Raw genomic sequence first — 12,750 nt, 5'->3', positions numbered from 1 at the left:
CATCAATTTGCCAATGTGTGTAGGTAGAGTAGTGTGAATATAAACACTAACTCTTTTTTTAATAGTGTGAGGGTATGTGTTTATGTGTTCGTGTTTGTAAGAGCTCAGGTATGTTTGTGTGAATAGTAGATTATGGGTTTCTTAAATGTTTCTTAGAGTATGTGAAGAGTATAGTTTGGGTTTTATTATATGAAATGAGAAAGTAGGGGGATGTTTTCCTTCACGTCCGCGCGTTGTTTGGTCATTAGTTAGTTAGTTGGATTATAGTGGTTTTCGTTCTTTTGAACATGTACCACTTTTTTATTCACGCACTGCGTGATTTTTAATTACTCCTGGGGGAAGGAAAAGGAGCCTCATCCCCCAGGCTTTTATGTACTCAAAGAGTACTTTTTAATTTAGCCACTCAGGTGTAGGACTTAACTAGTCCTGAACAACCTGACTGAAAGGCTAATAGACATGAGTGGGAATAGTCACACCACACACTCGTGTTTCTTAGTTGGATTGAAATGCCCCAGGTGTCAAACCAAGCAGTATGTGACTCCCGCCACGATTGGTCGGCAGCAATGAGGTCACATTAGGACACCCGGTCTTGTGGCATTGACGAAGTGGCCCGCTTTTTTGATATCATCAATTGCCTTTCCCAGTCCGATATTCCGGTAGACAGAGCCTTCCTTTTTTCCACTCTGTTTAGGTGGTGCAGGTTCATCAGCTTCATCGCCGCTGGATGATGATGCTTCCAGGGCCGCTGCCAGCGTGGAAGTTTCAAATTCTTCAGTGTCGTCTGCCAACATTGCCTGGATTTGGCTGAGTATGTTAGTAGAAATAGCTGTGGAAGCTTGATTTAAAAGTTCAGCCAGATGTTGTTTAAGAGACAAGGAGACGGTTAGGAGTATTTTTTTTTTTTTTTTTTTTTTTTTTTTTTATTTTGTTTTCTTTTTTTTTTTTTATTCATCAATTCCTTATTTATTTTGATTCCCTATCTTATTGGTTTGGAATGAAAACTTGTTTTTATGGTTGTTTGTATGTTATTATGGAGTCCTGTTTTAATTAATTCCTATTTTCCTATTTTAATTTTTTGTGGCCTTAATTGGTTTTTATTATTCGGGGTTGTTGTTGTTGTGGGGTTTAACGCCATTTTTCAGCACGATAGGCTATACATGGCGGCCAGTATTAATGGTGGAGGAAGAACCCGGAAAACCCCGGAAAGAACCACCGACCCACGAGAAGCTACTGGCAGGCTTTCTAACATGCCCACATTGGCTGAATCTTAGACTCGAACCGCCGCAGACAGAGGTGAGATGGCAGTGATCCGTAACGAAGAGCGCTTTAGACCACTCGGCCACTCGGGGCCCCATTATTCGGGGTATGAACGGCTGTGTCAGTTTGTGAACCTACGAGACCTAGCAGGCCGTCATAATTCCCAAACAGTGATTTTGTAATATTCGTCCTTAACTGGTTTTTATTATTCGGGCTATGAACGGCTGTGTCAGTCTGTGAACCCACGAGACCGAGCCGGCCGTCATAATTCCCAAACAGTGATTTGTTATATTTTTAACTGGTCTTTGATTTACTTTCTTAGATTTTTTTGAGTAGATTGGATTCGTGTATAAAACTTATGATATTTTTGAATGTTAGATTAATATTGGGGTTTGTGTTCATCAAGAATTCTGGGTATGTTGTAGGGGATCCAATTTTATGCTGTTTAACTTTAAACTTAGCCCTTTCTTTTTCAAGTGTATGGCAGTTGTTAAAAATATGCTCTATGTCTTCTGGGACCCTGCAGTGGTAGCAGTTAGGGTTATGTGGTTGTGGTCCTATGTACTGTCCGAAGCTGTTAGCCAGCTTGGTTTTGCCCGTGAGTATTCTATTTATGAATTTTTGTTCACTGCCTTTTGTTTTGGGTGGTTTCCTATTTCTACATACTTCTTTAATGATGGTTTTTAGTTTCCTGCCTTGAGTGCTTGTGTTCCATAATTCCTGCCATTTATTATCAATGAGGGTTTTAGATATGCTATTGAGTTCGCATATGCTATAATCTAGGTTGATGTGAGTGGTTTCGTTTAGTTTTTGTTTAGCTGTTATATCTGCCATATCGTTACCTGGTATGTTAATATGGGATGGTATCCACATAAATTCTACTTGTAAGTTATTATTGTTCAGTATTTTTAACAATAAATTGGTTTGCCTAAGATAGTTTTCTCTTGATTTGGTGTTGTTATTAAGTATTGAGTTTATGACGCTTAGCGAGTCACTTATTATTACCGCTTGGGGTATTTTGTTCTCTTTGATCCATTTGAGTGCTTCAAGTATGGCCCAGAATTCAGCTGTGTATATAGAGCAGAGGTTAGGTAGTCTTCTTCCTACTTTAATGTTAAGTTCGGGGATTACGTAAGCTGCTGCTGTTCTGGGTGGTTCTGTAATTTTGGATCCATCAGTGTAAATCTTAATGTAGTTGCAATATTTTGAGTTGATTTCTTCTGTACAGATTGTGTTTAGTTTGAGTTCCTGTTCGTTTTTATTGCCATATTTCGTAATGAGGGTGTTAACTGTGGGGTTGATATTTATCCATGGTTCTTTGTCATAGTGATTTGCAATTTCTGCTTGGAGTTTGTCTATAGGAAGTTGTTCAACTAATTGATGGACTAATTTCCCTGCTGGTATGTTTTGTGATAATTTAGTTCTAAAAGGTATGTTGCATTTATTTATAGCTAGCCGGGTGGGGTGTGTGTCGGGGTGTGTTGTTAGCCTGGCTGCATATCTGAGGGTGAGTTCTTGTCTTCTAAGGTGGAGCGGCAGTTCTCCAGTTAAGATTTGAAGTTCCACTAGTGATGTGGATGGTAGTGCACCAGTGCAAATAATTAGGGCCTTTCTTTGTATGCTATCTAGTTTTTTGAGGTTATTTTGCGGTGCCGAGTTGTAAATTTGGCATCCGTAATCTAGTTTAGATCTAATTAACGATTTATATAAAGCTAGTAAGGTTTCTTGATTGGATCCCCAGGTGGTTCCTTTAAGGGTTGTAAGGAGGTTAAGGTCTTTATTACACCTTTTGACTAGTTCATTTATGTGGTGTCCCCAGTTTAGCTTGGAGTCATAATGCATTCCTAAAAATCGTGCTACATTTACGAATTTAATTTCTTGATTTTGGATGGTGAGTTTGGGAAACTGATTTTGTAATTTACGTTTGGTGGTGAATAATACTGCTATGGTTTTTTCATGGGATATTTTGAAACCCCATTTATCAGCCCATTTCCCTATTTTGTTTAAACTTGTTTGAATATCGCTGATTACTTTGTGGTTGGAAGGGTTTCCTGCTCTCCATAATCCACTATCATCAGCAAATTGTGAGAGTTCAATTAGTTTTGATCTTAAGTTGGTGTCCAAGTCATTAATCATGATGTTGAAAAGGGTTGGGCTGAGTACGCTCCCTTGTGGTGTACCGTTAAGTGTGTGTGGTTCAGAGTAGGTGTCGCCGACTCTGGTTGATATTTTACGGTCAGCGAGGAAGTTTTCAATGAATTTAAACATTCGACCTGTGATGGCGTAGTGGTTGAGTTTGGCTAATAAGCCTTTGGTCCATACAAGGTCGAATGCCTTTTCGATGTCAATAAATACTGCAATTAAATTCCTATCAGCTTTGCGTTTGGAGTTGAACGCCAATTTAATTGCGGTTTCTAATCGTATTAGTTGATCCGTGGTGGATCTTTTGTTTCTAAATCCGCATTGATTATCGGAGATTAAATTATTGCTCTCTAGGTGGTGTTTGAGTCGGTTGGTGACTATGGTTTCCATGATCTTACAAATGTTGTTTGTTAGGGAAATGGGTCTGTAGGAGCTAATATCGTTAGGGTCTTTTCCTTGCTTGGGTATTGGAATTACTATTGCGTGTTTCCATTTATCGGGTAGTTTGCCTGAGGTCCATATTTGGTTTAGTAATTTAATAATTGTTTAATGACTTAAGAAATGTTTACTTTTGGATGATGGATGGAGAATATACTATTGAAAGGATAGAAAGAGAATGGAGGTTGAGAAAAAGTCTTGACTATGTCAATGAGCTACAATTAGCGAGGAAGATGATAGAGGAGATGATAGAGGAAGAAGTTAAGAGATTGAGAGGATTGATTCAACCAGAGTATGTAAGAGTGGGGACTATAAAAGAGTCTATGGACAAGGTAAAAGCAGTGAGATGCTATTTAGAAGAGCTAGAGAAATGGTCAGAGTGGAAGTTCGTGAAAAGGGGCATTGAACAACTAAAGAAAGCGGAAGAAAAGATGAAAAAGATAATAGAGGAAGAAGTGCAGAAAATTAAGGACAGGTGGGCAAAAGATAGAAAAGAACAAGAGAATAGAAAGAAAAAAGAAGAATATGAGAGACTGAACAATAACTGGATAAAAATCCAACAGAAGTTCCGAGCCATGGGTCACCCGGACTGGATACCGGAGAATGAAAAGAAGAAGAAAAAAGGAATTTGGGGAAAGATTAGGGGCTGGATGAGGAAATGGAGGAAATAGAAGAAAGCCAAAGGCCCTTTTCAGGGCCACCCATATTTCTCGAAAAGAGAATGACTTTCAATTGCCTAGCACATATTTTTTAAATTTAAAAAAAAAAAATCCCATGTTCAATTCCCCTTGTCCCTAGACAGACCCAAACTCTATTCCCCATGTTCAATTTCCCCTTGTCCCTAGACAGTCCCAAACTCTATTCCCATGTAGTGCTAATTCCCCTTGTTCCTAGAGTGTCCCACGATTTTTCTCCATGTTAAATTTACATAGTCCCCAGAGTGTCCCAGGGGTGTCTGTAATGGTAATTCCCATTGTCCCTAGAGTATCCCACTTCACTACTTATGACTGAATAGTGGATTAATGCATTCAAACGTTTACTCTATTAACTGGCGGCTCTAAGACGTTTTAGTCCAAGATTTGTGAGTTTAGTGACTCTTCAGTGCATTAGATTCCGATCTTTACTCTGATTAATAGGTATCTATGAGACTCTGAGGTGCCATAATAGATCCAAACCTTCACTCTGATTAACAAGGAGCTTGAAACTCTTTATTACCATATTAAGTTCGAACTTTGACGCTAACACTGAGCTACTCTACTTGTACTCGCGTCTCTCAAGTAGAAGATTAGATTCACAACGTTACTCCGATCAGCATGTAGCTATAAGACTATGCTGTGGAAAATAAGACTAAAAAATTTAATTGATTAACATGTGGCGAACAATTTTTTTACTCCGATTAACTTGAACCTACCAGACACTCCAAATTTTTTGTGTTCATTGCCATTTTGTATAAACTTGGAACATGAAGCTTCTCAATTTGTGATCGAACTCGTGTCAAAATCATGTGTGTAAGAACGCTATTTAATAAAGTACATGCAATTTGTACGGGACAACGCAAAATTATAAGTGATTAAATTAAATTTTTCCAGGCTTCATAGTTGACTTTTGTCAGGCATTCACATCAAAAGGTCTTCAAACAATCACAGAAGAAATAGTACAACGATGAGTGTGTGGGACTTTAAAAGCATTTATACTCCAATAAAAACAAGCGTTTCTTCATTTATTCCGTATAAACTTGCCTCCGCCACATCTCCACACCTTCAGTCATACAATTTATATGCTAATTTAATGTATAATATAATGTACTTTGCAAAATGTTAACTATGGGAGGTAATTCAACATGTGACTGATATTTCATCATATATTACAATAAAAAATAACAACAACAAAAAACCAAAAAACAATAAAAATAAATAATGACTACCAACATCTTCCGGCTACTACATATACTGAACCTGAAAAGAATATTTGTTTCAAACAGATTTTCTGACCCACATCACCTGCCTCTTAAATATTTTAAGCAGTAGCTTTGTTTGTGTTTGCTTTCTTTAAAACCAAACATTGAATTGAAAGTAGCAGTGCTGTGCTTTAAATCTTTGTGGCAAGTTAACACTTCTTGTTAGTTATCACAGGATTCCAGCCACTGTCAACAAATAAGCTCTAAAATCCAGTAGTTTTTTTTTTTTGCATATCACCTCTAATCCTGTTACCAACTTTAATTCCATTTCATCAATACCTACATTCTCTGATCATTCAAATACATGCTTGAGTGGAAACAATGAACAGTCTCCATCATAGCAGTGGCGGGCAGGGTTATGACTTCACATCATTTCTTCAATCAGAATGTCCTTTGCCTTTAATCATCAAGTCATGAATAAAATTTCTCAACTTTACTGATATGACTCAGCAGTGTTTCAACAGAATGGATATAAAAAAGGATCAAAGTCTCTCCGACTTCATTTATTTAAACTCTGATAGAGATTCGTGCAGCATACTGAAAATGAAACTATCGCAAGCCCTGTATACTCATCCTTACCAATCGCAATGAAATACACAGTATACATTGACTTGAAGGTAATGTGGAGTGTGTGTGTGTGTGACTCGGACTTTAAACGTAGCTTTGACAATTTTTTCAGTCATATCGCTACGATGTCTGCAGTGTGGCAGTTTATAGTGTGTCTAACACTGGGGCATCATGCCGCAGACATGTAGCGTGATGTCCCGCCCAGTCATATTATCCTGACACCAAGCCGACCAGTCCTAACACTAACCTCTTAATCCTGAGCACCTAGCGAGGCAGCTGTTAGTACCATTTTTTAAAAATAAGTCTTTGGTATGACTCGGCTGGGGTTAGATCCCGCGACCTCCCGCATTTGAGGCAGACGCTCTAACCACTTGGCCACCGGAGCAGTGATGGTAAAGTGGATGGCATACAGCTGTAGATTGTTAGAGTATACTGACACAGTTATTCGGAATTTATCACCTCAGTGAAATGATTTGCAATCTTGTGAGTTATAATCCATTCTTGAGCAAAATGTCAACAATAATTCAGTCTCACTATCGCAGGTATAAGGGACCAACCATTTAACTATTCTAGATAGGTTGGGTGTGCCAAATAACAGTACCAAATATAGCCTTTTTAAGCAAGCAGATTTTAAGTCTAAACAAGTTAATTTGTTTGCCATTTGCTTCGAGCCTATCTCAGAAATATTTTCTTATTTCATCACTTCATAATAAAGGAAGGCACACTTCATATACTAATGACCACATACAAAGCTGATCAAAGGAGTAATTGGACAATGGTTGACATCAGGAACTGAAGAAAAACATTTCTTTATGTTCAATATTTTCATAGGTGAATAAACACACTAGTCAATTTAATATGATTTTATTTATTTTTTCATACTTCAAGTACAGTAATTTCCAAGTTGTGTCTAAAAAATAGTAAATAAAATATAACCCTTTAGGGCACATGGAACTAAACGTTACTGGTGTCTGAAAGTTTTTTCTATCAGCACTGTTGACCATCTCTTTAGAAGATCTCCAAACTGCAAATCCTAATATGTAACAATCCCAGAATCTCAGGCCTTTCAACCAATCAGAATATTCTTTCAATGTAATATGGTGGATTACTAGGATAAAATTTCATACCTGCTATTCGTGTTTAGCTGCTTCTTTTTCTCTTTAAAGGTTTTGTATGAGGATGTCTTACTGGCAAAAGGTTAACATTCTGGATTTACAATAGAGCACCATGAAGTTACAAAGTGTTAGCAAAATGCAAGTTATAATAAATAACGCCATAGTATGACAACAGATGGCGCTGAAGAATTTGACTGAAAACAATGACACTGGATATGGTATACTGCAGATTCTAATCATCCAGCATGGATTTATGGATCTGATATGATCTACTAGTGCCAGAGTACAGTAGTATTGATGTGTCTTCTTAACAGTATAAAATTTTATAAATAATTATAATATTCTCATTCAAATGAGATAATGTCACTGCTTGGTCTTTTGAGTGAGTTTTGACATTAATACTTCCTCTAGAGGTGAAGAAATGATTGTTCCCCTTAACCATTCGACATCAGTCCAGATTTCTGCATCTCGTGGGTTGTTTTACTTATTCTTTTTTATTTACCTCACTCTTTTTAAATCTACCATCAAATATCAACAGGTTTTATAGTTCTCTATATAGATAACTGAAATAGATAATTGAAATTTCTGAACAGAAACTGTTTCTTTCAGCCAGTGACCATGACCATTTGTTCCCAAAATCAATAAGATTATTTCATATGCTAGTGTAGATCATCTACAAAGTTTGGTTCACATTTGTGACGTAGAACAGTGAACTTGACATTTGATTTTTTTCTTAAAAGCTCAACAGGCTTCTTCTTTACCCAATGTGCAAGCAATGATGCAGAAAATTTGGTCAAGATGTGTAATGTAGAAATAATGCTATTGTGCAAAAACCAATTGTCTTTTGTCACTGCATGCTTGACCTTTGACACTAAAACTGACAGGTCTCTTATTTACTTCAAGTGCAACCATGCATTAAGTTTTATAACCATGGATAATGAAGAATTCCCCTTATTGTATGGAAACCATTTTGACCCCAAGATCAATAAGATTTTTCCTTACCAAAGTGTAAACAATTCCCAAAGTTTAGAAAATGTAGACATTGGAAAACTCAAGTTATCTTCTTTCACTCAGTAATCTTGAACTATGAGCATCCCCCCTCCCCAGAAGTGATAGGGTTGTTCCTTACACAAAGTGCAAGACATCGATAAAGTTTGGTAGCTGTTGATGGTGAACAACTCAAGTTTCTGTTATAAAATAGTGAACATAATGTGATATGTTTCTTATGGCAGATATTTAAAACAATGTCAATGCATTTGTTGTTTTTTTTATAACCTTTTTATGCTCTGTGCTCGAAAAATGTAAATGACATATTACATGTCATAAGGACAATGACCTGTAATAAAAATGTATATTTATTTACTTTGCCAATCTAAATCTTACTTAAATTTGGGCTCAAGTTTCAACGATCCTCTCGGATTTTTTTTGAATGTTCATAACAGAAGAAAACATCTATGATCCCTACACTGAGCACCTAGAAACTGGAAACTAGAAACTGGAAACTAGAAACAATCAACTGGAATGAACATTATTGAATCTTGACAATGGGAAAAGCATAATGACTCAATAATAACTGAATTATTATTGAATGCAGAATTTGAAATGACATTGATCATAAATGGCATGTATATCAAATAATTTCTACAAGATCTGCAAGTTCCAGTTTCTCCAAAACCTTGGGTAGTAAATGTCAGTATAAACACAAACACTGTCCTTAATCGATGCATATTCTTATGCATGCTACCTCATTTGTTGAATGTTAATATGTTCGCTGCCAGAAGATAATATATCAGTTTTATACCATTTCTCCACTGTTGCATCATACATTACATTTCTTCATGGTGACCTCTACATGGATAAATGGTAGTGACAGTGAACAATACACCGATTCACTGAAATGATAGTGTCCAACCATACATTCTGGCTTATAAGACGATTCCAGCTGCAAATTGCACATATCCAGATTTGCTGTTGCATAATGCACCAGCAGATATGTATCATTGCAGTAAACAAACAACACAGACCCTGATTAGCAGGTGCATTATGCTACAGAAAATCAGACTGTTATTTGCTGTTTGACTCAACTTATAAGGGAGTATATATGGTATACTCTGATGCATTGTAATGTGAAAAGTTGCCAAATATATAAAACTGGAAAATTGATGATGCTTTTATAAGAGTCCTTTTTACCCACTTTATCATAGCTTCACTGATAATACCCAATGTGCAACAATATCTGTATCATGAAAAGTGAAAACACTTCATACAGATCTCCCATTCTCTTTATTCTACAAACAGCTTCTTTCTGCTGCACACATTTTGTTTCTTTGCTTTGACTAAAATATATAATCTCACATATTTTGCCTCATATTCAAAGACATTTTTATAGATCAAAATTTATAACAGAATTTCAACTGATGTCAACGACATTTTGCACAACTAATAAAAAGTAACTTAGTCCAGTTTTCCAGTTTATTACTGTAAGTTCAGATATGCTTACCAAAATAAAGAATCCTTAAAATACCCTAACAATGTTGCTCTTGTACATTTCTTACAAGTTCTTATTTACACAAATCTTCTGTTCATTTCATCACTAAAGATATCTGCTTACACTTGTCTTTCATATTGTAATGAAAATATCATTTATCACCATAGATTGATTTTTATCTTATGTAATCTCTACATGAAAATCTTCTAAAGTAAATTCACACATAAAGCAATTAAATTGTTTCGGTATAAATGTCCTACATATAAGCAGATGCTCCTTGTTCAAAAATGATGTATTAATTTATTATTGATTAAACTTCATACACAGGCAACTATCGGGATTTCCATATGGATATGTGTACCATGGACTTGTATTGAAAATAAATTAGTTTATATCCATTTTATGCACAACATTTGAGCAGTTTCGACAAGTATGTCTGCAGTTAAAACAAATGTAAGAAAGAATCAAAACGAGAATTATTGCAAGTGGACCCAGAAGTCCGAGCATGGATTTAGTATTCCAGACCAAACCAGCAGCACATAATATTAGAAGGAAAGACAATAAACAAATTACAAATATGCGAATGCAAGCATAACGTCTACAACATTGATCCAACTTTTCATTGACACTCTCAAGTGATACTAATAGTTGGCGATCAGGTGAATCACGATTACGTTGTACTTTGGATCCTTCGTCATCTTCAAGTTTGTTTGTCTGGTTATACCAGGCTACCTGGATACCATTGACAAAGGCAACGCTACTGGAGAAATAGATCATGACAACGAATTGAATAGGTACTACCAAAATATTGTTGGAGAAGAAATCTGTGGTCTTCCCAATCATTGCTATTAGAACGGAAACAGTAGACTGTCCTTTAGTTGAACGCAGTTTCATGTTAAGAATAACCTAAAAAATAAAAACAAATATCTGGAATTAAGTTTAAAATCATTTTAATAAAAATTCATAAACACAAGCTATTTGTCCATATTGGTGGCTTTATGCAGATCATACTATATATATTTTTGTCATGGCAATAATCTTGATCACTTATTAATCTTGTTAAAGCTACTTCTTTAGCACAATATCCCATGTTGACATAAGACAACACTATCCCATGTTGACATAAGACAACAATATCCCATGTTGACATAAGACAATAATATCCCATGTTGACAAAAGACAATAATATCCCATGTTGACATAAGACAACAATATCCCATGTTGACATAAGACAACAATATCCCATGTTGACATAAGACAACAATATCCCATGTTGACATAAGACAATAATATCCCATGTTGACATAAGACAACAATATCCCATGTTGACATAAGACAACAATATTGTTCAAGAGTCCCCTGATGGGACTGATGCTCTAGTGTCTGAATTTACAGGTTTCCAAGATACGACAGTTCTTTTTTTCCAGCTAATGACTGTTGAGATCATCTTTGATAATCTTAACATATAAAAAGAAGGCCACCATGGAAATCATATTGGATGCAAGATTGATATTATTTTCACTTCAGACCAGCAGGACAACACAGTCATTTGGTGAAAACACTGTGCTGATTTGACCATCCATTAAGAAGCAGTATTATATATTTAAAAAAATCGGATGGCCACTGTGGTGGTGGGTTATTGGATGCAAGATCAGCACTGTTTTTTTTATTTAGGACCAATTGGATATCACAAGTCTTTTGTTGAAAACCCCATCAGGGTCTATTTAAGGATACATGACTTCACAATTTGATTTAATCCGTAAACAATCATGCCCAAAAATATTAACCAAATGTGCAAACATTGTGCCACATATATTTAAGTCCTATCTTCATTCCTTTTATTCCATCATTCAATTCTTTTAAGAAGTGGTGAAAACGTGATATTGATGACAGCCAACATAGTGACCTTATTGGATAACAGATTGGCATAATTTTCATTTGGGACCAACTAGACACTATAGGAAGTCTTCTGGTGAAAACTCTATGCTGATAAGACATTCCTTTTTAGAGTAGCAATTTCAAGATATTTCAAGATGACTGCCATGTTGGCCATATTGGACGGCAGATCAACACCGTTTTCATTTAGGACAAACTAGACATCATAAAACACCATGTCAATAGGATTATCTATACGGGAAGAGTAGTGATATGATTGGTATGCTGAATGCTATTGTTTCCATATTATAAGTTGGAGCAGCACATTTTCATTTAGGACCAACAAAGCCTTGGTGTGAATGTGTGGGTATAGTTTCATGGCAATCCTCCAAGTAGCTTAGGAGGAGTAGCAATAAAAAGCTTGTGTTAGTAGACAGATGATGGACAACAGACCATCCCCATAAGCTATTCCTGTATATGAACAGTAGGAAAAAAATCATTTCATAGCAAAATTACCTGAATGGTTCTTAACCTTGACACGGTGTTTTACAAAACACTTCATATGAGGTTTTGCTCTCTTTAAAGCATTCATGAAAATCTATTAACATTTTACAAATATAATAAACGTTTGTACGCTCTGGCTCCAAACCCTGCACCCCAAAACCAAGAATTTCATCAAACAGTTGTTGTTGTTGCTGTTGTTGTTGTAGGGTTTAATGCCCTTTTTCAGCACAAGATAGGCTATACATGGCGGCCAGTACAAATGGTGGAAGAAGAATCCAGGAACACCCAGATAGAACCATTGACCCACGAGAAGCTACTGGCATGCTTTCTGACATACACACACTGGCTGAACCTGAGACTCAAACCCATGCAGACAGAGGTGAGATGGCAATGATCCATAATGGTGA

The 12,750-nt window shown here is 36.3% G+C and overlaps 1 protein-coding gene across 4 annotated transcripts in view; it reads right to left on the bottom strand.

The window, feature by feature from the left end:
- Positions 1-7,209: 7,209 nt before the first annotated feature.
- The window catches only part of LOC149788401 (uncharacterized), a 42,981-nt gene continuing 37,440 nt past the window's right edge, over positions 7,210-12,750 (bottom strand). For all 4 annotated transcript variants that reach the window (XM_089974361.1, XM_089974359.1, XM_089974362.1 and 1 more), the window contains exon 3: positions 7,210-10,870. In XM_089974361.1, coding sequence (XP_089830487.1) covers positions 10,349-10,870 — 522 coding nt within the window. In that variant the 3' untranslated portion in view covers positions 7,210-10,348. The remainder of the gene's footprint in view (positions 10,871-12,750) is intronic.

This window comes from Sinohyriopsis cumingii, chromosome 11, assembly GCF_028554795.1.
Source record: "Sinohyriopsis cumingii isolate HCF-2022 chromosome 11, ASM2855479v2, whole genome shotgun sequence".
Lineage (NCBI taxonomy): Eukaryota > Metazoa > Mollusca > Bivalvia > Unionida > Unionidae > Sinohyriopsis > Sinohyriopsis cumingii.
This window is presented reverse-complemented; position numbering and strand designations above follow the sequence as displayed.